This window comes from Corvus hawaiiensis, chromosome 3 (genome assembly GCF_020740725.1).
Source record: "Corvus hawaiiensis isolate bCorHaw1 chromosome 3, bCorHaw1.pri.cur, whole genome shotgun sequence".
NCBI lineage: Eukaryota > Metazoa > Chordata > Aves > Passeriformes > Corvidae > Corvus > Corvus hawaiiensis.
In genome coordinates, this window is record NC_063215.1 from 53087581 (window position 1) to 53113117 (window position 25537).

The following is a 25537-nucleotide window of genomic DNA, read 5'->3' on the forward strand; positions in this document are numbered from 1 at the left end:
AGGTCTGTGTTGTGATTGATCTCATTCACTTCCAATTGCAAGAGGCATGTAAATGTCCTAAGATGTTTTGCCACTCTTGTCCCCAAGAGAACAGTGTCTTGTTGGGCTCTTTTTTAGTGCTTTATCAGTATTTTGGTAATGTAATGTTGGCAATACAAGGAAAATATTCTTTCAGAGGAACGCTCAGCAGTTCCTTGCAGCATAGTCAATGTTATTAGTGTCAAGTCTTACTTAAATAAACATATGGTGTTTTGGTTTGATTTTGTTTGGGTTTTGCTCATGTTTGGTTTAACCCTTTCTAAAAGCTCTGTGCTTCTGACAGTTTTTAGCTTCCAGATTTAGCTGGGAGCTAATTGTAGGAAAGGACAGGTAAGAATTCATGGCTTATGGGGAGAAAACAAGCACAGTCATTACAGTACACAGCTGGAAATCTGGAAACTATGAATGTTGGTCTGGTTCCAAGGCCTCTTCTAGTATAAGAAATAGTCACTGTATAAATTACAGATGCAGGTTTCTTTAGGTTACAAGAATAATATTTTTCCTTTGTATTTCAAGTGGTGGCCTGACAAATGCCAGTCCTGACCCCCAGCTTTTGTGACACAGTTGTTTTTTTCCCTCAGTGAAAACATTGCCTTAGAGGTTAAAGCGTAAAGACTAGGGCAAAGCTTGAGTTGACATCAAAAGAGCAGAATTTCAGTTACAATACTTCTGCACAGTAGAAAGTGCTATTGCTCAACTTAATTTCTTCCCTGGGGATCAAAGCATTCACCTAGGAGACAGTAGCTCTCTGCAGTTTTTCTTCAAATCACAAGATATTCCTCTGGGCATGTTTTCAAAAGGAAGAATCACCATGCCTGATGATTTGAAGGAGTCATTGCACAGGTGATGATTTCTTTATCAGCTGAAGTGAGCAGGGAGTACATGCAGGTGCTGCCTGGCAACCCAGAGCAGGACAAAGTCTGTGATGGGTGGGATCCCTAGGCAGGCCCTTCTCCCAGGTGTTACCTGTTGGTTAGTTCCAGGTGGCTGTTCTTTCATATATGAAATTTGTAGGTTGAAGTAATTTTCTGAAGCGTCCAACTTGGGAGAAGAAATTTTGGCATCTAGTTCTGCAGTTGGCTTCTCTGTACTTTGCAGATCTGTTACCTCAAGCAAAGGTGTCATGCCACCTGTCATACATAGACATGTTCCTGGCTGAAGAATAAAGAAAATCCAGTCCCAGATGCTGTGAAGAATTGTGGTGTGTGAAACAAGAAAAGAGGCAGTAAGAGTTCCAGGGACAGTAGTGGGCCTTCATCACGACAGTCCACAAAAAGTTTTACTTTGCAAGTGTGTACTTGCACTGGGCTTAACTCCACCGTTATTGACTTTAGAGAAAAGTGTGGGTTTGTCAGTTGTAGGATGACCTCAGTTTCATATCCAGTGAAATTCTGAGAACTTCTTTTCATCGCTAGTCATCTCACCTTGATGGCTATGGCAAGAGCATTCAGAGAGACAAGAAATTGGATGACATATCTCCTCAGACGTCTGTGTAGGGATGTCCATACCTAATAATACAAAATAAATGCATGTTACAAATAACCTGAAATGCTTTTGTATGTGTTTCATTAACCTAAGAACATTCTGGACATCAATCCAATAATATATTTCATGGTCTAATTTTGATTTCTTTAAAAATTTCATAGAAGATAGCTTGGTTGGTCTATTAAAAGACTTAACGGAGCTTCTCCAATGCACTAAATTCAAGTTCAGAATACTTCATTCGTATGTTAACAAATTAATAAATAGAACTTCTTTTTGTAGAAAAAGTCAGCAAGTAAGAGTCTCAGAAGTATTATCTGAAAAATAAATTTCTTGAAACGCAAAAGTGACTTAATAAATTATGACATGCCAGGGTGGACTTTACACAACCTAAGTATGTTATTTAGGAGACTCTGAATGCTCTCATTGCTGCTAGACCAACAAAGTTTATCCAAGTTTACAGCAAATAACCTGTCCTTGCATATGTAATGGACAAACTTTACTTAAAGCATCCTGCTGCATATTAGGAAGCTCTTAGATCATTAGTGGCACCAAGCCACTTACCAAACTCCGAAGTGTGAAAGTTTGATTTCTAAGTAACAGTTTTGGAAGCTGCAGTAACTGTTCAGAAAAATCTATCCTTTAGCTGATAGAAACCCTGAAGAGCTGCAACGATGTGTAATATATATGCTTTTGTTCTTCAAAACAGAGTAGAGAAAACCCATCAACAGATGTTTTGTATGTTCATGTTGTTTTCTTCCTCTCCTCAGCACTTAGGTACCTATAAAGCAGCTAAAATCAATACACAAAATGTCAGGTTTGAAAGGGCATGTGTGCAAAGAAAGCATTCTGGGCTAAGGATGTGGTTCAAAGCACTGACTGTACTAACAATTTGTTCAGTAATGTAGTAAAAGCGTGGGCTTTGGTCTTCAGGTGAACAACAGATTTGGAACAAGACAGCATTTTAACTTGTGATAACATTCACAAATTGATGCTTCCCTGCTGATACCAGGCATGATTTACTGAAGGGAGGAGGAATAGAAGGGAAGACAACAGCTTGGGATAAGGGCTAATGGTGCTGTTGCCATTGCATTACCCCAGCTGAGCTGTCTATGAGCATCAGCATGGTACCAACCGCACACCTCCTTTCTGCAACTGATAACATTTTCTGTCTCTCTGTATTCACACTACTCTCTTCAGATCCTGGTTCTTAATTAGAAATCCATTCTTGCTTTGCCTTGCCAACTATACTAAAATAAATGAAGTACATTTTGTAACCAGTGGCCAAGGACAGGTGCATCGCTGAATTTTCTTCTGGATGGTGTTAATTGAGCAAAACCAATAAAACAGGCATAACCGACATGCACAAGAAGAAAACTAATTTTACAGAGTGCTTAAAGCTTCAGGCAAGATTGTGGTTTTCCTGTAAATTTATGCTGTCTTTATTGTATTGGCTACTGTAGCAGAAATGTTGAGGTGGAAGCTGAAACGTGGTACAACTTATTTTGAAGTATTTTGAAATCCAGTCACCTCTCTGTGATGAACCTGTATCTACTTCATATTCTAATAACTTTCTGGAGCAGCATTTTTATGACTAGTACCTGTGAAACAGGCAGGAGTTCTCTGAGCCCTTCACAAAGTTTGTACTGTGTTTCATGAAGTGATTTCATTATTTCTCAGCACAAAAGGGTACTGAAAAGAATGTTCATCCAAGAGAGAATATGGGGAAGAAAAGGTTATACTTGCCAAGCACTGAATTGTTGAATATATTGGTGTAGACTTTAACGTGTTTTCATATTGTGCCCAAATTAATACGTAAGTTGCCCCAGTGCACATCTAGAAAAACATAACTCTTGTGGGATTGCTTTAGATTTACAGCAGCTGAGTTTTATTCAGCTTGGATCTTCTGTGTTGGAAGAAATGTTTTCAGTGGTAAATAAACCTCCACCTCCCCCTCAGCCCCCCACTTGTGGGTGACTGACCATTGAAAAATGTCAGATAGAGGCAACCTTGATTTGGTACAGAACATTGAATCATTTCCTCAACCAAGAAGTTAATTTTTCTTGATTGTTTTCTTTCCTTTTTTTGCCCTGCTGACGTACGCAGCACAAAAGATGTGTGTGGCTTCAAATTGCTGCAGCCTTTCTGATTTTTACAAGCAGGGAGGTTTTTCCAGTGGCAATTTGCTTCTCTGGTAGTTATGTGATGGCAGGTTATTTTTGTGGAGACAGTGGAAGCTGGAGCTGCTGGCACAGCTTGAGCACCGGCTTTCTTCTGTAGCTCATGCCGGCCCCTCTTGAAGCCGTGCCGTGGGGATGAAGTCATACCTGAACCATGAATGTTAAGGTACTTAGCATTTTGGGGGCAGAATCGGGCAGATTGCCAAGAAGCCATACTAAATGACCCTCTTCTTACAGGCTGGTCAGTTCTTCATGCAAATCAACTGACAGCTAATACAAAATTAGGCAGTGTGGTTATTTCCAGGTAGCTTTCTTGTCTGCTGTGAAACTCTCTGTGTTTAGATGCTGAAATACAAACTCTGTTGTAGACATTTGCTGAAAATGCGTTGGCAAAGTACTATTTATCTTAGAACAGTGTGAAAGCAGTTTTTATGCCACAGTTACGTGTTCTCTGTTTGGATAGCAGAATGCCATGCAACAGCCACAGCTTGTTGCTTACACGGTGTCCGGGCAGCTGTTGCCACCTTTGGGGTGAACGTAACAGCACTGCTGGTGCAGAGAGATTTGCCTTCCGTTTTGAGAGGATGGAGAATTCCTTTAACGGCACTGTTGTTAAGGATTTATTTTTGTACCAGAAGTGAATGAAAAGGCTGTATCTGAATGAAAAGGCTGAAGTCCAGAAGTCTACCTGTAAGGCATGTGCTCCTGTATGTGAATTTGTAATCTGTTCATTTATTTTAAATGTATGCAAGTTTATCTTCCTTCTTGGCAACAGTTCAGCATTTCCTTGGTGTTTTGCTGTAGTCAGCTGAAAAGCCAGACATTGAGATCACTTTCCAGTTGTTTCTGGGTGTCGCTGGTATTCATCACCCTCTTTTTGCTGTCCTGTAAGTAGCTCTTATGCTCTCGTTTACTATATTGTGTTCTGTACCTCTTTCAAGCTGTTTTTAAAACATTTTAGCAGGATTTCATAAACATCTGCCATTCCTAAACAACTTGAGCTGTGTTTGTTTCCTTACTGCCTTGAACAGACTAAGCAAACAGAGAAGTTCCCCTTTATTTAAATGTTCATAGCCTTGCCAGTGTTCTTCTGCTGCTGGGTTTTACACACTGTGGGAGTCATCTTTGTCTTTCTAGGCTCTCCTTTGAAACGCTAGAACTAGCTTGTTGTTTGGTATAATAAATGTGGTTAGATTAAAAGCCAAAAAAACCCTCCATATTATATGTTAAAATTATGTTCTTTGGCTGCGACTATCAGTGTTTTAGGGAGTTCCCTTCTGAGAAGTACAGAAATGAGTTTAGTTTCTCTGTGGGTGCATCTTTTCCTCCTTCAGAGGGGAAGAGGGGTTCATTTATGTGGCCCTTAAAATGCAGACTGTCAGGTCAGTCCTGCAGAGACATCCATATCAGAGACAGGTTTCTGGAGCTGTTTGTGACCATGAGGAGTCTGAGATGGAGTACTGGACACAAACAGGTCTGAAATGAGCAAGAATAGCTGGTTTTGCTTGTCCTTGGCCTTCACACAGTCATCACCAATGTGAGGGACTCTACAGTTGAGGGGGGAGCACTGAAACTTCTCAGGCAGAAACAAATCTTGCTCTTACTTTTTTCCCTCTATCAGCATACATGAGCAAGGATTTTGTGGAGGGGTATCTGCAAGGACTTATTTTCTGTCAGTGCTCTCCTAAATCTCTATTTCATTGAACAAATCTGTGGTGGTTTGGTTGATGTTGTAAGGAGCACAATGTGACCCATGGTTTTAGAATGAGACTGGCATACAGGTCTGTTCAGTGAAAGGTTGTGCCAGTTCATCTGCAGTCAAGAAAATGCAAAATTATTTCTGCACTTTTTTATAGAAAAACACAAGTTATAAATAAAACAAACCTTTCAACTGCTCATTTTAAAGTTAGGCATAAAAATGTAGTAGAGAAGATCAGAGAAAAATGCTTTTTATCATGCCTGTAATCTTTGGTAGCTCTTCAAGAACAAGAGGTCGTCTGCAGAAAGAGTCCCCTGAAATCTTACTATCTGCAGTTTACCACCCAGATTCTTGCAAGGCTCTAGAGAAGAGGTGTAGGCTCTACTCATCTCCAGTGATGAGTGGAGTTTAGGAAAAGAGAATCCACCATCTCTAAGGATATGCACTCATCGGGAGACCATGACAAGCATCTTCTTATTTTTGACCTTTTGAATATATAGGTCTTAATGCAGAACTAAATCCCAGTACATAAACCAAGAAGTAAATATTTTGAGTACTACAATCCCTCAATGATCTGCACTTGTCAGTCAGTACCACTTCCAGGCTTTCTTTTGAAATGTTCAACTCATACTTCCACAAAAAAAAACCCCTCGTATGGAATTTCCATTAAGCAATGCACTTAGGTCTGTGTATTTCTGGGAAAGACACATCTTTGTAGAGCGTGTCCTCTAAAATGGTCTTGTTGGTTTCAAACTATTTAGAAACAGAAGTATCGGTTTGCAGAAAGATTCACTCAGTGATAATGCCTACCTGTTTTTTGCCTTTTCTCTCTTTCTGTGCTTAATAAGACAAAATGAGGGAAAAGAAAAAAAAAAAGACTTCTGAGGAATTTGCATGGAAAATAAAAAAATAAAAGAAGACAGATGAATTTACACCGCCGGGTGTCAGGCTGTAATATGATTATGCTGGCAAAACTAAAAAAGGAAATGTTCAGAGCTCATAGGCATTTTAGGAGCAGTCATTAGCTTAGCAGATAGGAAAAATAATTTGTTTGTGAACGTTCTGCAGTTCCTGCACTCACACATTACATTACTAGTACACAGGTAGGTACATGCTCTGACCAAATGCCATGGAGGCTGCAAAAGCTTAAGAGGAGCTTGCCAGGGGGGCTGTTATTTCCAGTTAAACATAAAATCTGAAGGGTACAAAATGTCAGTGCTGAGCAGTATATTTATACAATGGGAAATGGGTCCTTTTGGGCTCCTCATCCCCCTGCAGCAGAGTGCCTTCAGTGAGGGATTGAAATGGCAGATGTGAGTAAATCCAAATGGCAGATGTGAGTAACTCCAAATGGCAGATGTAACTTCCCGCCTGCAGGTTGCATTGCTCGTTCTTCTGTCTTTCTGTGGGGAGGTTCACCTGTGGTGCTGCCTGGGGAAGAGCCTCGGCAGGGATGTTGGAGACTTTTGCCGTGGTCCTTCTGTGGGGCAGGGTGGGAGAGGCTGGGTGGGGAGGGGAACACTGGCACTTTCTGCATGGAGAGAGCATGCCTGTGTGCATGTGAATGTGCTGCTGTAGGACAGAGAAAGAGGAGGGAAGGCATTGCTGACATGGGAGGGTAGGAAGAGGGGACGCAGGGCTGGTGCTGTCTCTTTTGGGGTAAGAGATGGAGTAGAGATGAAGGATGTCCCATCTCCTGCATGACCTCTGTACCTGTCAGGGTTTGACCGTTTTTGTCTCAGTGCTGGATGAGAGCACAAAGGAACAAACCTCCTGTGATAAAGCCAAGCAAGGTCTGGGATTTCCTTGCCTCCTAACCTTTTAGGAAAGCCCTGTATCACTGGGGCTGTGTACAGGCTCTTTCCAGAGGAAGAAAGCCCAGTGAGGTTGTGTTTGTGGGCTTCCAGCAGTGAAACCAGAAAGTGAAAATTTCAGAGGGATCAAAGATCCTGGCGATTAAAGCAGTCGCCATATCCATAGCAACTCAAGCTGACTGCCATCCCACCCTGTGCCAGTCCCTGAATAGTGGCAAGCAACTCTTCAGGAGCGTTCAGAGGTCTCTCTCTTGCCTAGACCTAGTAAAAAAGTTTCATTAAAATTGATGTGATTCAGGAATTACATGGTTCCACTCCTATGCAGTGGGAGTGCAGATTCTCCTTTTTCTCTGAGTTTTCAAGATGAAAATCCAATTCAATTCTGCTCCAAAGGGAAGCAATGTTTGCTTAGACAGATCTTGCTTGTTGCTTCTGCTACTCTTGTGGAAGAATGGCATTGCTCTAACGTGTCAAAATTAAACGTACCTCTCACTCAGAATATAGCAGACTAAATGTTTAATTAAAGCTAAAAAGATAAGGAGAAAGCAAGCTGATTGTTAAACTTTTAAATCCAAAGGATTCAGTATGTGGAACTTCCACTTAATGCTGTTATATGACAAATAGGAACAAGACTTGATTGCTTGTTTATATTTTGGTTTTCATTCCTCCACTTCACTTAAGCTTCAATGGTCCATGCAGATTAGGAAAGTTAAATCAAAGTTCTGGGGATCATGGCATCCATCTAAAATAGCTTAAGGGCCCAGCCATACTTAGAATCATAGAATTGAAAAATTCGGTTTGTGTTGGGAGGGATCTTTAGGGGTCCTTTAGTCCAACCCCCTGCCAATGGCAGGGAGACCAGAAACAAGATCAGGTTGCTCAGAGCCCCGTCCAACCTGACCTTAAATGTTTTGAGTGATGGGGCATCCACCATCTTTCTGGGCAACCTGTGCCAGTGTTTTACCACCTCCTGTAAAAAACTTCTTCCTTATGTCTAATTTAAATTGACCCTTCTTCAGTTTAAAACCATTATCTCTTGTCCTGTCACAACAGGCCCTGCTAAAAAGCTTTTCTAGGCCCCCTTTCAGTACTGAAAGTCTGGGTGTTTCATTCAAATAACTTATAAAAAGCACACTTTAACCTTCTCCTGTCATCTTTTAAATCATCCTATGTGTACTGGTGATTTTCACAGCCTCCTTATCCTTTGGGATATAAATACATCTTTTTTTGGTCCCTATTTGAAGCACTTAATCCAGGTGTTTCAATAGCAGGGCATATTTACTGAAGGATCATTTATCAAAATGGAAAGGGTTCTTTGAAAGCCATCTGCCTTAATTAATTTTAATTGAATTAATTTAAAATACATTAATTCAACTGTGTGGAAATTACCTGTCTGCCAGCCTCATATATGCCTTGGAAAGGTCTGCTTTGTTCTTGTTCTTGAAAAACAGATAGACTATAATAATTGGAGATAGGGATTTGCTTTTAGGTCTTAGATTTTTTGAGGGACAGTAATTTTTCTTAATTGCCAAGTAAGCTCAGTGAGACCATAAAATAATTTCCTTAGTATATTTTACTAGAATTTTGATTGCAATATGTCTTCTTTTTATGAAACTAGTCTATAACTGTGAAGCCCTAAGATAGTGTCCCAGGCTAAGGTTATTAGAGAGCAATAGAGATGATTCATACTTTCATAAAAGAGAAGTATATTGAAAGGCTAAAGAAATTAAACCAAATTAATCCCATGTGTTAATTCTACTGACTTGTTTAGGCTTGTAACTACTATGAATTTTACCTATTAGACCTATTCTCCTAGGAAAAAGAGACACTCTGAAGCAGCATGAAAGTCAGGGAGGTTTATGAATTGTTGTGATCAATGGTACCCTTTCTGCAGACATGCGGAGGAAACAAATAGAGTCATTTAAAAGTAGGAAGGGAGAAGCAAGTATAGTACTTCAGATAAACTGTTCACCTGAAGTGTAAAATTAATCCAAAATAAGTTCTAAGGAAAAATTTCTTAATGTGTATTACGGATAATCATTTAGCCTATTTGTTTCTGTCATTACTCCTCAAGAGTGTGGGATTGTGGATTTTTGATTTATTTAATTTCTTTCATCGGTGATGAAAGCAGTGCTTAGCTGGCTCATTCCTAGAAAATTTAAGAACAAGATGCTCTCAAGTACTTATGTCCCTATATTCCTTATTCTGTGGAAAAAGCTTTTCCCCCAGTCTCAGAACATTCTGGCAGATGATTAAACCCGAGGGTTTCGTTATTCTGATCCTTTGTGCCCGTGGGTGTAAAATCCCTGCGGTCTCTGACAATGGTTCAGTCACAAATTTTCTGGTGTGCAGGTAACAGGGACTGTATCATCAGGTGTCCTATCCCCTGGAGATAACTCTTATCACCAAATCTGAGTGGGACAAATCTGATTCAGTGATCTGCTCTTGAATGTCAAAGCACTCATTCCTAGTACTGTCTCCTGGCTGTATTATCAAATTTCAGTGGAAGCAGCACAAGCCTTGCAATTAGATGAAGTACATGGAGAACTGCAGGGTCAAATTGTAAACCTGTACTATCAGGATATGTCTCAGTGAATTGTAATTGATTTAATTTATGTTTTTACTTGCAATTTAAAGTCTATTGTAAATATAATTGAGAAAGTCTTGTGAATTAAGGTCATTATTTAACTTAAATTCTAAGCCTAAAAGAAGATGGATTTCTCAAATCTCGGTCTATTTTCTTGGTGAGTCACCATGAGAGGGGGCAAATTTTCCTACCTGTAATTTCATTAAAATCAGTAAATAGGACTACTGCCAAGATTGAACAGGCAAACTGTAAAGGATATGACCTCAGTGAAATTGTATTAGAGTAAGCACGACGTATGCTGGAGAATGAAATGAAAGTGAAAAATTATTCATTGAATACTGAAGAAATACTGTTTCTGAGGCAAAAATTTATGCTAATGCATAAATAAAGTATAAATGGAACATACTGAGCAAGGAACTGAGGGGCCCCATTTAAAATGCAATTGTTGAAGACAGTGCAGCAAAGTCATATAATTTCTTGAAATATATCCATATGTCCTATTGATTTTTCAGCTTTGTGAGTGTTAGAGTCACTGACATGTCAAGGAGAGCAGTAGGAAACTTAAGTAACTCATTAAAGGCTGTTTCAGGGCACCAAGCTGACTTGCAGTTGGAGTTTAGCTTCATTTTCCTTGTATTAGACTTCACTTGCCAAGTGGCTGTTTCCTTCCTGGGCTCACTTTAACAGTCACCAGATTAGTCTGAAAAGCACAGTGTTCTCTTCTCGGTTGGTTTATCTTCCCCTGAGGGCAAACTCAACCAGAATGATTTTGCAGAATTTTCCAGCGCCTGTGGTGGTCTAAGGACATGGTCAAGACAAAGTTTTTAGGGAAAGAAATTATCTTTTATTAGTTAGAAAAATGTAATTGGAAAAACCTTTGGGTAGGCCAGCAGAGATAGCTATATAGAATTATCCTGCAATAGTTCACTTACATTAGCAAAATCAAAGACCTTTTACTATCCTTGAACTGAGTTAATAAAATAATCTTTTATTAACTAATGAAACATTTATTGAATTGAGCAAATACGATTTTCTTTCCACCATCCTATTCAGTGAAGAATGCCAAATGAAGTATTTTGGATTGGATTTCCGGGAGTATTCTTGGAAGAGCCAGAAAAATAGTTCAGGAAGCCCAGACAATTTATGGAGAAATACATGAAAAATTATGGAGGAAATAGTTATACAGAGTTTCATGTGTTTGAGAGAAGTGTTTGAGAGAAGTGTTGGGGTGATGTCTGCAAGATATCTCAGTGGCTCTCGGACTGATACTTGCTGAAGAGGGTGGTAGAGATGCTCCCACCAACAATAAGCATTACTGAAATAGCTGAAGTTGTCAACTGCTTTACCTGTCAGGCTGGTGCTTAAGGAAGCAAGCAGAATAATAAAAATTTGGAGTGTTAGATTTACAGACTCACTCATGTCAAAGAGCTGTCTTGCAGCTTTCCATGGTAAAGAAAATAAAACTAGCCTTTATTAGTATGCTAATACTTTAACTGTTCAATAAAGAATAGATTTAAGATGACTTTGTTTTTAATGCTGTTTCCAGTCCTCTGTGAGTATGTAGCAATTTAATACTAAGTTTCACTTCATTTTTTGCTGGTTTGGTTTGTGTTGGGGTTTTTTTTTCGTATTAGAACAGACTGCTATGAGTAATTCTTGTTCTGGAAATCGTGATGACTCCTTGTGTGTACTTGCACTATGAAACCAGAATGCAGAAATGAAAAACTTAAATAGGAAAGTTTTACTCAGAGAGAATAGTGCTTGGATTTGGTTGGACTTTAGCTTTTCCAAAGTGTTCATCAGACATAAAGTATATAAGACAGAGAGTATCATCTCCTATGCTCAGGTGAAGAAATGCTAGGGGGTGTGACTGCAAAACTGGCTAAACCCAAGTATTTCCACATCAGTCAGGTGAAACTGAGATGACCAGGGAAGAAGTCCATGAAGAAGATGGGGGATGGTCTCCTGGTCTGACCCAGGCCAAAAAAATACAGCTTGTAGATTTGAAGAAGGAAGAATCATACAAATAAAATACAATTAATCTGGCTTTGTATATCATTATGGAGTGTTATCTGGCCGTGACAAAGATAAAATCAAAAGTCAGATTTTATTTGCACAGCTAAAACAATCAAGTGCTTCTAAGCACTTGTCCTTGCTTTTTAATGGAAATGGCCCTAGTCCCATGCTTTGAAGGCTTAGGAACTTAGCAAGGTGCCTGCACCTATTCACACTGCAATTCCTGCTTGCTGCCAGACTGTTACCACCTAACTGCTGAATGGAAAGAAGCACAGGCTTCTATCCTTCTCAAGTTTCATAATGGAGAGAGAACCCTTTCACCAAACCCACTTCTACCTCCAGGGGACACTCTGGAGGTCTTAATATGAAATAAACAGGGACTTTTCTCCCTTGAAGGGTGCTGCCTGCAGGGCAAAGAATGCACTTCTGTGCAGAAGGTCTCATTGGAGCTGCTTGTTCTTTTGAGGGCTTCAGACAATATCAGTCTGTAAAGGTTGTCACAAATACTATAGATTTGGTGGCCAGGGTGTTGTAGCACGTGTCATATTAACAAAATAACTTATCCACCTCAAAAAAACCTGAAAAGAAAGATCCTTGGTGTAGTAAACTGCCCTTATATTTCTTGTGCATACTCTCCAGGTTTTCTTCTTCTGGTCTATTGGGATAATTACACACATATTCTTTTAAGTTAAAAAAAGACAAACCTGTTTTGCTGTTACCTATCTAGTTTGCTGCTAAGCCGTAAGGTCTCCATTCTGCCCATCTCTCTGCTCATCCATCATCAGACCTGCTCTCCTGCAGTGTTCCCCAGAACTGAACAAGCCTCTTCCTCCCTGTCTCCATCTTGCTTGCTTTCCAAAGAAACTCCTCACTACTGATTTCATTCCTCTTCCTCAGTAAGGTTCCAGAGCTCTCCTTTCTTCCTGCGTCTCTTTAGCTTCCAATGTAATTTCTATGTCTCATACAGACCCTCACGTAATCTCTCTTCTCTACCTACAAGCACAGATACAGCTCCCCATGGTTATTACTTGTCTGTCAGCCTTGTGCTCCCAGCTTTCAACCCTTTGTGCCCATGTGTTGCTACCAGGCAACTCCTCTTGCTCTGCAACTCCTCTTCTCTAAGCACTTCCACAAGAACTTCCCTTCCTGGGAACATACTGTACCTCCAGGTACACTCTGATTCACTCTGAGCCAGGTGGAAACATTCCTCATTCGTGTCAGCAGATCTCAAGGAGATTTGGGCCTTCCCCAGTTGAGAGACTTTGGGTACACAGCCACGTTGGTTACGTGCATGGGATTGTTCCATTCTCATGTATCTGCTAAATTGTAAATTCATCTTCTCACAAAAGCATTTTACATTTCACAGTGCTGATTCCTTTACTGGAGTGCATTGTGTAAGTGGACTCCAGTATGCCTCAAGCTTTTTGCTTGCCTCAGCTTTTCCCAGTGGTTTTGTCAGAATAGTTTTCTTCCACAGAACTGGAAAGAACCAAATCCCTTGCTGCTTCTAATGAAGTATACAGATTGATGTACATATGCTGGTTTATGTAGATGACTTGTGTGTGTTCCAGGAAGTGTTTGTGGGATGTGGGGGCAGCAGATATCAAAGCAGAGGGAAAAACTTGTTTGATGCTTCCCTAAGGAATTCCCAGTTGAAAAGCTGAGGAGAAAGGAGATTGGAGAGGTTGGGAGATACTAATTCCCTTGCGTGCCTTTGAGAGTGCAAAAGAGCATAAATCTAATTGAACTGCAGTGTTGTGATTGCAGGGGCTCTGCAAGGCAAGGTTAACCTTAAAAATTATTTCTAATTCTGAAATTGCTCCTCATGTATATTCCTGAAAGTGGGCAAAATTCTCTTGTACTTCAGGCCAGATGCAGATTCTAAGAAAGGATTTAGAAGATTGGAACTGTGTGGCTGAACTCAGAAAGTGGCATGTGCATTTGCAACAGGAAATGAAAACTCTGTGGGAATGAATGGCCCAAATATAAGAGGAAGAATTAGGTTGGTCAGTTGATTCGTTACCACCGAGTTTCATTTCTTATTCCATAGTAGGTGATGTGTTTGATTTCTTTCCAGCATAGCCGATGAGTCAGAAATGAATTGTGTTTCCCATTAAGTCGACTAACATTTATGTCATTGCTCTTGGTCACTCACAGACATTCAGAAAGTGACATGCTTGGTATTGACTGTCTGGTATTGACTGCCTTCAGCTAATGTCACTTCATTTATTACTCGCTGCAGATAACTTCTGATTCAGTTGTCAGTATCATGACCCCTTCTCCTCTCTCCCTTATTTTCTTTCACAAAAAGAAAATTGTGCCATTACTTAGAACTGCTTTTAGTTTTGTAATGTGTTCTCCTGTGCATCAGAGCACTGTGCATACTCAGGGGTCAGACACAGCTCACAGTCAAGCTTTCTACTCTCTATGGGTTTGTAGAGGGTGAACTGCACCATTGGTGTCTGCACATTCTCCAGAAGCTTAAAGGCAGCAGGATTAATGTTATGTGGCATTTTTTCCCCTCTTATCTTTCCCATGAGTATAATACTGGTTTTATGGAAGTGATCAGAAAATTCAACTGAAAGTTTCCAAGTTCCATTCTGAGGAAGAAAAAAGTCCTACAGCTTTGGCCAAGGTTTTCAGATTCTGTGCCCTAAAATGATGGACTTCTGAACAACAGGATCAAGATTCTGGGTATTCAGTCAGTGCTTCTGCCTGCACCAAGGCAGGAAGTGGAGGAATGCTGTAATCATGATATCCCAGTCTGACCATTTTGGCATTACAAAGATCATGTATGGAAGCCATTTTTGGTCACTGTTGATAAGGATGTTGCTTCTGGTGCAAGAATGTAGTGCAGGTCATGTACCCAGAGCAGAAATAACACACAAGACATTTGTGTAAAATGTCTGTCCATTCTGAGAACATTTTTCTGAGAAAGGCCAACTCTGTTGGTACAGAAAACCAAAATCATCTTTGTAACATGAAATAATAAAAAGTACTCTTGTTTCAAGTTTAGTCATATATTAAGAAACCCAAAAGGTAATAAATTTAATTCTTTTTCCTTAGTGGATCACTTCTAACATTCATATAGTCAGCTATATTGCTTCTGCATACTAAGATATGTGTGGTCTCTTGTCCTAAGCCCCAAACAAAATCAAGACCCCTGTGTTTGGATATACATATGGTAAAGATGTATTGATAAAGAACACTTACTTATCTTTCTGTGTGCTTCCCAGCAGTAAGGTTGCCAGTGAGTAACAAACGTTCTTGATGTGAAAAAACACATAAGATAAATTTGTCTCACAAAATTTATGTGAGTGCCCAGCTTACTGTTAGTCATCATCATAATCTCTGGGCTGTCTTCCTTAAAAGCATGGATGTTCCTAGCTGGTTTTTTTCCTTTTCTTGGTCCAGAAATGCCTCACGATAAAGCATAAGGATTACGTGAGCATGTGTAGTGACAATGTTCCTATTCTGAGACCTTTGGTAAGAGGAGACAACGACATGAGGATGCAGCTGCAGCAGAAGTGGATGTGAAAGCGTGGCAACTGCATAGCAAGATGTGGTTTTCATCTCAGTTGCACAGTGGGAAGCACTTCATTCAATTAATTTTCTGTTCTCCTTACTTAGAAAGTTTTAAACCAACAGGCTTTTGAGGTAGACGTGCTTGGAGAACACTCATTACAAGTAAATAAAAACAAGCTAAACACCACTTAAAGGACTGAAGTTTTTTCTGAATATATTAAGATGCTGAAATGCATATTAAAGTAAGAGACCCTCGAGACACAGAATCAGTCAGTCTGGCTCTGAAAGTACTACTTGGCTATTGAATTTTTCATCTGTTTGTGAGAGGATTTCATGCTTTCTAGTTTGTTCCGACTAAAGAGCATTCAGAACGAACAGTGTTTCGGAAATGTAGCTTTCTCTGATAGCACAGGCAGAGACTATTCATAAGTTTTTGGCAAAAGTGCCTGAATAGAATGGAGTGATGTATTTGGTCTTTCAGGCTCCTGCGTGAAGCTGAGTTGCCACAGTGCCAATGCTGGAAACTTTTTGATATTTATTGAGGAATAGTTTGTCCTTCCAAGCAGAACAAATCTGGTGTTCTGTCTCCATTAAACAGTAGAAGGATCAGAAGCAAAAATAGCTTTCACAAGTACTTAAGGTGATGATTTATCTATTTTCTAACAGATAAGAGTGAGGAAGAGACGACACTGACATTTAATGTCGACTGTGTCACCTGCTACAACTGAGCACCTTTAAAGCACTGTTTCCCTTGATTCTCAACACAAATTGTTTCAGGAGAATTATTGTTCTTTTCCTGTCATTTATTTAAATAAATTCTCACCAGATTCTGTGACTCATTTTCCCCCAAAGGGATGGCTATGCTGCCAGCAAAAGAAGACTCAAAGATTAACAAACTAGCTGTGTTTTAGAGAAAATGCCACTGGTAGTTTGCCTGCCACTGTTCTGTCTGAGGACACTTACTTGAATGTCTGATAGATCATTAATTGAGTTTTGCTTTTGGCTGTAATCTGTTTTCACAAGCAGAGCATTTCCTTCACCCAGAATGTACACCTGAGTGGTCTGCTGTGCATTCTGGGTGACCCTGCAGAGATTTCAGAGGCATATATGAGAGGATTAACTTAATACTCCCAAAACCTCCTTAGTGATGTCTTGGCCCAGTAATGAGCTGCAAAGTTAGTCCTGGTGATGGAGTGCTAGCTGGAGTTCCAGTCAAAGCCTTCAGTCTCTAACTGTAGTAGGTGAGCCTTTCTGGGACATGCACCTGCCTTCCTACTGTTGACCCTCCACATCCCTGCCCAACTCTTCCACCCCGTCACCTTATACTTGTGGGTGGACTGGGCTTTTGCTACGGCAGAAAGGGAGCTGGGGGAGTACTGAACTTTGTGATTTGGAAATCTGGCACTATTCTTTTGGAACTGTGCTCCATAGTCTGGTGAGCAGAGACAGAGAAAAATGACAACAGTAATTTGGAAACTCAGAGAAGCAAGTGCACAAAGGTGTTGGCAACATGTGAGTATCTTTATCTTGGATAAGGCTAGAGCAAAATGGGTTCAGTGAAGCTGAAGGAGATGTAGCCAGCAGGAGGAGGAGGAGTGGATTGAGAAAATAGATGCTGTGGACGTTGTAATTATTGTTTACTCTGTGAGGAGGCATGACTAATACTGTGCTTAACAGATGCAAGGAGATGACAGAAAGGTAGATATTTCCCAATGAATGTGTTAAAAAAATTAAAGGTAGAAACAGATAAAGAGCAGAGAAACTCTATATCCTTACTTGGATGTAGGCCTTAGAAAATACTGTTATAAGAGAACATCAGAATGAAATTGAAGAAATCCCTTAGAACATTAACGAACAAAATGGCATTTCTCTCGAGTACAGCATCAAGTTACTTTGAATAATGTCTGTAATATGTTGAGAGGTGAGCTTAAGTTTTGCATTATATGGACCTATAAATGGACCCATGTTTTGTAATGTCAATTCTAAGCCTCTTGGGGTAGTCCCTCATCTTTCAAATATACTTAGAGAACATTCTGTGCTAGTGCAGTGTAGATAGAAAAAACAAAGGTGAAAACCCTTAATGGTAAATGTTATGTATGTAAAGGATGGTGTATTTTTAGATAGCTAAAATTGAATTACGGCCACCAGACGGATGGATAATGATCAGCTGATTTTCTGTCTGACAGATGTTTTAGATTTGTCTCTGCATACTTTTTAAATCAAGTGCATAAATCAAAATTCACTTACATGAAGGCACGTCACATTGTGCCCTTCATCATCTTCCTGGGTTGTCTAGTATTACACAGTGCAGGGAGATTACATCAGAGGAGGAGGAGATGTGCTGAAGAGGAAAGGGAGGGCTTTGAAACAAGTGCAAAAGTGCAAATTACTGCAAACTGTACTGCAGAAGAGAGTAGCTTCATATGGCATGAGTTGGAGATCAAATTTTCTCCATTTAAAAAGTAACCATTTAGGGGCCAAAACATCCATGCAAGAGAGAAAAGGGGCAGGGGGGAGAAGTCCACAAGGCAGGCTTGAGAAAGTGTGTTTTGATGTTCATGTCATTCTGTAGATCTTATGTGAACAGCACTCTGCTCACAGGAGTATTTTTGGCTCCAATGTATTAATGGCTGAAATGAAATGGGCAAGAACTGCAAGCATGCTGGTATTTTGGCACTGAGAGTAACTTTAGTGATTTCACTAAGCAAAAGAAGACCCCAAGCATTTTCTGTTCTGAAGTGCAATTTACAATCTCTTTACTTGCTGTGGTGAGCGTATGAAGAAAAACATTTAGGACACCTACAGTTTAATAAATATGAACACTCCCAAAAAGCCATGAGACTTGTGTATGCAAACATGAATTCGTTCTCCTTATTTTCATATTTCATGCCAAGTGCTGATCTCACCCTGTCATAGTATAATGCTAAATCTAACTGAGAATGTTGATGCATGTTTGACCATTGACTGAATCATCTTAAACGTCTCTTCCAGCCTTGATTACTCCATGATTTTTATGTGTTTTCTGAAAAGGGTCATTCTTGAATGTCCATGTATATTTTCTACATTTTGCCTCTGAAAGAAAAGTTTCATTTGGACTTGACCTGTTTTCATGCAGGACAGGGACCTTCTGCTACATCTCCAGGTTAGAATTTTCACTTACTGATCTTGGTAAAGCAAGCAGTTTCTTTGCATGTTCAGGTCATCTTTCAGACTTGGCAGTCCTACTTGTGCCTTTGTTTCTTGCCAATAACGATTTGTTTCTTCTATTACAAGGTACTTAGAGATACAAAAAAGATTAAGACTATTTTTTCTTGGTTTTGGATTGACACAGCTGAAAGGCACTTTGAGGGAGAAAAAGAAAATGCTTGTGGTAGAAATGGCAGGTCAACATCAGCAATCAATTTTCTGCCTCTTCCTTCTTGCACATCAGAGCAAGTTATGCTTGATATCTATTTGTATAATTTTTTCTATCCATGAAATGAAAGCAGTAATATTTCCCAAGTTTAGCAGAATTTTTAAAGGGAGACTGTGATGCTCTGCTTCTTACATGAATAACACTAACATGATTGACACTTTCCATATCCAGTTCTTAGTCTAAATACAGCCAGTTATCAACCAAAAGCTGACACCCTTCTGTCAGTTTGGTCTCCAGTACCATCTGTACCCCTTACCACACAAAGCACTGACCGTATTTACACAAAGAGACAACATTACTGCTCCCACATTTCCAACAGAACTTCATTCATATAGAGCAAGTAACTATTGTTTATAATTGAGTCATGGATACCTAATTATTATAAATTGCTCTGTTAATTATCACATTATTGTGTAAATGATTGTATTATAGCCTTTGTGACTGCTAATGGCAGTTTTCACACTCTGTGTGCCACTTGCAGCCAAGTATCCTGCTCTAGGTGTACACACTTAATCTGTTGACTGGGGGTGTGATCCTGCAAACATTTCTCTGCCTGGGCCAGAGCCCATTGTGGTCAGCAGTTTTCTCATTCAGTTTAGTGGGTTTTGAGACAGGGATCAAGGGAGCAGTGTACCGTTGGTTCCATTATTTCCAGGATTCAGTAATTTATTAGATAAAAGTCACATGCACAAATGAAGGTTAAACCAGGAAAACAAGCAGCAGAGGAAAACAAGTGGTTTGATATGTGAAGGATAAAGAAATTCTACGAAGAGTTTCAGTTTGTGTTTTGAGAGGTCATTTTATATCATTTGCTCCTCTGTGAAATGAGTTTGTTCTAAGATTCTAAATAAGAATCTGAACAAGATTCATAATAAGGGAAACATGCTTTATTTCATACAGACTATATGACAACCGTTTTAGTTCTCTTCCAAGTGATTGTATGGCAAAGCCACTTAAAAAGTGGGAACGGGTCATAGAAGGACAGACAGATGGCTGACAGAAAGGCCTGTTGCTGACCCTATTCACAGGTTTCTTGTACATGCAGAGCTGTTCATTGTGCTAGTCTGATGTGCAAACGGTAAGTTAAGGAAGTCCACAGAGTCTACTATCTTCTTCAGGGACAGAAATAAAGCTTAAACACTCCGTATTGAAATGTAAGGCTTTTAATAACAAAAGAATCATTGGGCAAAGCCTCTGGCTATTGTATTGTTGAGCAGGTGATTAGCATCCATCAGGTTATAGCTGCTTTCTTCTTCTGTTTGTTCCATATGCAGATGTTGCTATGAGGAAAGGAGTCAGCAATGACTGATGTGGAGCCTGTGGTCACAGATTTTGCAGCATCAGGACGCGCAGGCCGCCGGAACGCCTTACCAGATATCCTGGGCTCTCCTGCTGGTGCTGGGACTTCAGAGCTGCCACACAAACTGGCTGAGCTCTCTGTTTCAGAAGGTAATGGCTGTGCATTCAGAAAGGGACATTTTTATGCAGTCGTCCTTTGTTTTGTCTTTAAGACTTCCACCACCATGAGGTTTTGATGTCAACACTAATATTTCTTTCATCATTTAGAATTAAATTCAACCTTCCAAAGCAGTTATCACTTGTCCCTCCTGATGAGACAAGTTAATATTAACCCATATCCATCCATAGATCCAGTGTTAGCAGCCTGGGGAAACAGTTCAGTGCTGGGAACTGAATTCCAGATCCCCTGAGGAAGAGAAAACACAGTTTCATTTCCGGACAACTTGGAAAGCCCATCACTCCAGCTATAAATTCGATTGTACACCTGCACTGAGATAACTTTGCAAAAGACAGCAGGGCTGTGCTGTTAATACAATTACAGCTATCCTAACTCAGACATATACATTAAGAGTAGGGTTTATAGTGATTTACTCCTGCTAGTAGGATTTCAACTTTGCTATCTGACACTAGTACCCTATTTTGCCATGTCCTTTAATTTGATAAGGTGTTCTGTTGATAAAGCACAGATCTAATCAACACCAGCTTTGTGAATTTTTTTTTTTACTTTCAGACTGACTTCAGGGGGATTTTCAGGTTCAGAAAAATCTGATTTCTAATGCCTATGAAATGAAAATTACAGACTGGCCCTGAGCATGGTCTGTCCCTACTTTTTTAATCAGAATCAGAATTTTTTTTCTTCTCATTTGTCACTTTTGCTTCTCTGACAAATACCACCACAACAGATGGTCCCACATCCAAGAGCAGTGATGGTGTGGGTGCAGCAAAGGGGAAGGCAAGCCTGTGCTGAGGTGTGAAGGGTCCATGAATCTGAACTGAAGTAGATGATAAAAGGGATTCCTAGTCTCCAGAGTTGCATAGCCTCCTTTTACATTGCCTTAAGAAATTACAGGATGTTAGATGTGTAGCCTCCTAAAGCACCATAAAGGCTGGGGGGAAGGATTTCTTTGATCACAAACTGTTGTTATTTTGGTGATTTAATTTATAATTATGTGTTTGGGGTTCTGTAATCTAAACCCCACACGGATACAGCAAAGGATTGCTGAGCAGGTAGAAGAAACATTTCCTGGAGGAGTGAGAAGGGACCAAATGACCATATCCTGACTTGAACCAGGAGAAGAGCAGAAATTAAGAATCTGAAGGGGTGCTGGAAGAAGGCATTGCTTTGTCTCAACGAGAGATTTTTCCCTATGAATATGCAAATTATGTCCCTATATATTTTTCCCCTCTCCATGCAACTGAAGCACTGGAAATTCATTCCAAAGTACAAAGAGTCACGTAACATTTAGTATTTTTGTTTTCAAATTGCATGTTTTTTTATGTGCCAAATAGATCTTCTGCCTGGTACGATCAGGCTCCAGCAGGAGAGAAATGTTTCCCTCATCAAAGAGGAGGCAGATAGGAATTTATATTGCTATCAGTGTCAGAAGCTGTGGAAGTGCAGTGACCAGTCCAACCCACCGAAATATTCATTGCTATATTATGTGTAACTAACCTTTTGTATTGTTTAGAGCAGTGATCCTTGAAGGACATGCACCATGTTAAACACAGCATCAAAGAATACAACAGCTGTAAATAAGTTTCTCATGTTTGTTTCACTTCAGCCTCTGGCAAGTTTAGTAGTTGGAAAGAGTACACTTTTTAAAGCATAGAAAAGTTCTCTCTTTGGTCTTTTCCTGCCCTCCCTGAATAAAAACAAACAGGAAAGAGTGCAAGCATGGCATAAAATAAGTATCTAGCCCTCCAGATGGCACAATAGTTCTCCTCTCTTGGTCTCCATACAATTCCTTAAAAAGAAGAAGAAATGAAACACAGTTTTAGCAAAATGTACTGATGCTTTCTTAGAAATACAGGACCAGCACTGCCAGGATTTAAAGAACAATTAAGAGCATGGAATTGTCCGTTTCTTTTGTCATTGACACGTAGCTGTGCCAGAGCATGTTGGAAGGCAGCAGATTCTGTTATCAGCAGTTTACAGTAGTGATAAGAGGAAGTGAATACAGGATGCAGTTAGGTCCACTCTGACAGCTTGGATGCTTTCTGGGAATGGGAATTCCACAAGTACCAGATGAGAATTTTAGCCTCATTGTGTTGTAAGTTAAAGTTTTGATGAGACAGCAAACAAACAGAGGAGAATTCATCAAAATGGAAAGACAGTTTTGAAGTTCAAATGCTGTGACAGGGAAATAGTTTGTTTTTGAAACATTTGGGGCTCTAACAGACGTCCCTTTTGCCTATTTCTGACTTTAACAATAAGTTGTTAAAAAAAGAAAGTAATTTCCAGCTCAGAATAAAGAAATTAGATAAATGAGAGAAGTGGAGAAGATGGAACATGGGGCTATATAAAGTATGCCCTATTTTGTTGCTACTCTGAAATTCAGATTCAGTGAAGATTATGGGAAATGGTGAGGAGGACTCTCTCCATCTTGTTTCAAATTTAGCTAATGGTCATTGGATCATACATATCCTCGTTCTAAAATGCTGTCAGCTACTGTCGTAGTGAAAAGTCAGGAACAGGATGTGCTAGTACCTTTTGGTTTAGAAGAGGAAAGACGCTTTGCTTTATTTTTTTATGAATACACAAGGACCCTACCTGTGTGATACAAATGTCCATGTACTCTGCAAGCCACATGAAGTTGATGTTCTCATGAGATGAACAGGAGAGTTTCTGGCACCAGGTGTTTATCTTGGAGCCTAACTCTGAAATGCAGACCATCTGTATCCTGTCTGATAATCATCTGATGGTGTGTAAGTTTTGGACCGCTGAGACTTTCCACAGGTGGTCTGGTGGGAGGTCATACTGGAACCATGTTAAATAGTTGATTGGTGTCACTGGTGATCCAAAGGTTGAAGAGGAGGCTGCAAGAAGTTTGAGAGCAAGAAGCTGTACTGGTCTTCTACATTTGGTAACCTGCCTTAGGGTACCATTCTGCTGATAACACTCAACAGCTCAACTAGCACCTACTGCACACCTAAGTGCCACAAAGTATGAGATTAGATTTCCTCTAACAAACTCTTTTCCTCTACCCTGTCTGAAAGATTCCACTGATACTAGATGTCCAACCCTGCACAAAACCAGCCAACAGCTACATTAGGCTGGAGGGTGTCAAATAACTCAGTCCTTTATCACTATAGAACTCCAAAGCCTCTGAACCTCCGAGCAGATTTAAAACATCAAGCAGTTTCTGCCACGAGCTTTAGCTGGTGGATTGTGTATGACATTATATATTTGCTGTGGTATGTAGAGACCAAGATGTATAACTCTTTTGAGAGTTGTTTGTGATATTTATAGCAAGTCTGAAAATGTACCCTTAGATCATGACTGTGGAGGAGATGGAGGAGTATGAAGTGGAAGACGGTACAGCCAGATATGCTGAGCAGACCTCTCCTTGTCCCCCAAAAGCTATGGACTCCCATAGATTTGGGTATTCTGTTACCACTGGTACTACCATGTGGGACTTGAAGGTAATATGAAAATGATTATTATGGTTTGCAAGGAAATCAAGGCAAGAGGAGTTTCTGCTTCTCAGTGAGTAAACTTAATCAAAAGAAACAGCATGGAACAATTCATATAATGATCAGAGACACTGGGGAGCTTCTATTTATATCAGTCCTGTAAGAATTCAACTCTAATCTGTGGAAAAGTGAACTTCCAACTCAGAGCAACAAAAAATCCCCCATCTTATGAAGACAGGGTGAATTCACACAGGTATTTCTTGTCAAAGGTCAGACAGATAACTAGCATGTCCATAGACTGTAATGTTATCTACCTGAAACAATACAGTGCTCAAAGGAATGAAATACTCTAATTTGATTTTGGAAATGACCCAGAAAATAAAATAATAACAGTAATACAAAGTTATTTCAATTTTTACAGCCAAATGCACATTGATCAGCCTGTGCAAGAAGTGGGCAAATCAACACCAATAGGCAGCAGCTTTTAGAAGATGCCTCTGAAAGTTCTTTTTCTCTTGAGTTAATCTCTCTTTCTAAAGCACCCATGACTGTGGTAGTAAAGAGTCAGTCCAAACAGAGATGATCAGTGAACCCAAATATTTGGCTGCATTAAAAAATCTGTGAGAATATGTGTGGTAAAAATGTTTAATTCTGTCTTTGTTTAGATGCAGGAGCAGAGGGTGGAGAAGTGTCATCATCCAAAGCCTTGCTGGAAAGTCAAGAGGCGGAAGGAAAATGCAATGATTCCTAACACCTAAGGACTTCTGGGTTAATGAATCCCATCAACAGACTTCCCAGTTTCCCTGTGTCACCCCTTCTGAATGTGGTAGCAACTTTAGCAGCACAGACATGACTTTGCAACACAGTCATACCTAGATGATTATGTGGATGGCATACAGTTCTTTCTACTGTCATCCTTCAAAAGCAATGTTCTGCATATCCAAACAGGAAGAGAACTAAAGAATATATCTCTTGTTTTCAGTTTTCTCTCTTGTTTTGGTTATAGTATTCATCCTTACTAATCTCCTTTGACAGTTTCAATTAATATACCTAGGAGATGTACCAGGAACTAATCATTGTTTCAAAATAAAAATCCTGTTTCTTAATTTCCCAGATCAGCTTCTTTCTCTCTGACACAGAGGTGTATTCATTCCCTCCAATGTGATATTAAGTATATATTAGATCACAGACATTATCTGTAATTTATCTCCTGAGATTTTTGTTCTCATTAGACATATGTAAATGGGTGTGAGAAAAAAAAAATAAATACATAAAATAAAATTTTCTCCTACTCCTGTCACCAGAAGGTTTTATAAACTAAAACATCAGTGTTTGTTTTCAGACTCTCCTTACTTCTGTTTGATTATGGCAGACCATCTCAGTTCTCCCACTCTTAGTAGTCTTGCCACTTTGGTCATTTGTTTTCATGCTGAATATTGTAGCTGTTCATGTGTATCTAAAGTAAAGTAGACATGTTTGTGTATGATGAAAATTGTTTAATCTCACTGTAGAAATTAAATATCTATCATCTTTTCTGTCTTCGGTTGATTTCTTGATGTTTCTCCTGTAGGACAATATTTAAAGCCCAAAACCACATATTTTTTTATTTCATCTGAGTTTTGCTTTGTTGTTTGCTGACAGTGACGATATTTCAATCATTGTGATTTTTACAAAGATTTTAGGAAAGTTTTTTCTCTACTGAAAGGGCTTGTTTTGCTTTGGAGATCATGCTCTTGAAAATACTTGGCATTCATTCCCTTATTGTAGGAAACCTGAGATTCAGGTACAGACATGAACCTTCATGATTCCTGGGGCAGCAGACACCTATGTACATCACAAAAACAGAGG

General features: G+C 39.7%; 1 protein-coding gene across 8 annotated transcripts in view; it reads left to right on the top strand.

Moving 5' to 3' along the window:
- The window catches only part of PKIB (cAMP-dependent protein kinase inhibitor beta), a 55100-nt gene extending 29872 nt beyond the window's left edge, over positions 1-25228 (top strand). For 5 of the 8 annotated variants that reach the window (XM_048298932.1, XM_048298931.1, XM_048298927.1 and 2 more), the window contains 2 exons: positions 20032-20206; positions 24355-25228. In XM_048298932.1, coding sequence (XP_048154889.1) covers positions 20059-20206; positions 24355-24440 — 234 coding nt within the window. In that variant the 5' untranslated portion in view covers positions 20032-20058 and the 3' untranslated portion in view covers positions 24441-25228. Of the gene's footprint in view, positions 1-3778; positions 3868-4499; positions 4589-16699; positions 16855-20031; positions 20207-24354 lie in introns of those variants that run through there. The other 3 variants (XM_048298934.1, XM_048298930.1, XM_048298935.1) reach the window with 3 other exon arrangements.
- Positions 25229-25537: the final 309 nt, after the last annotated feature.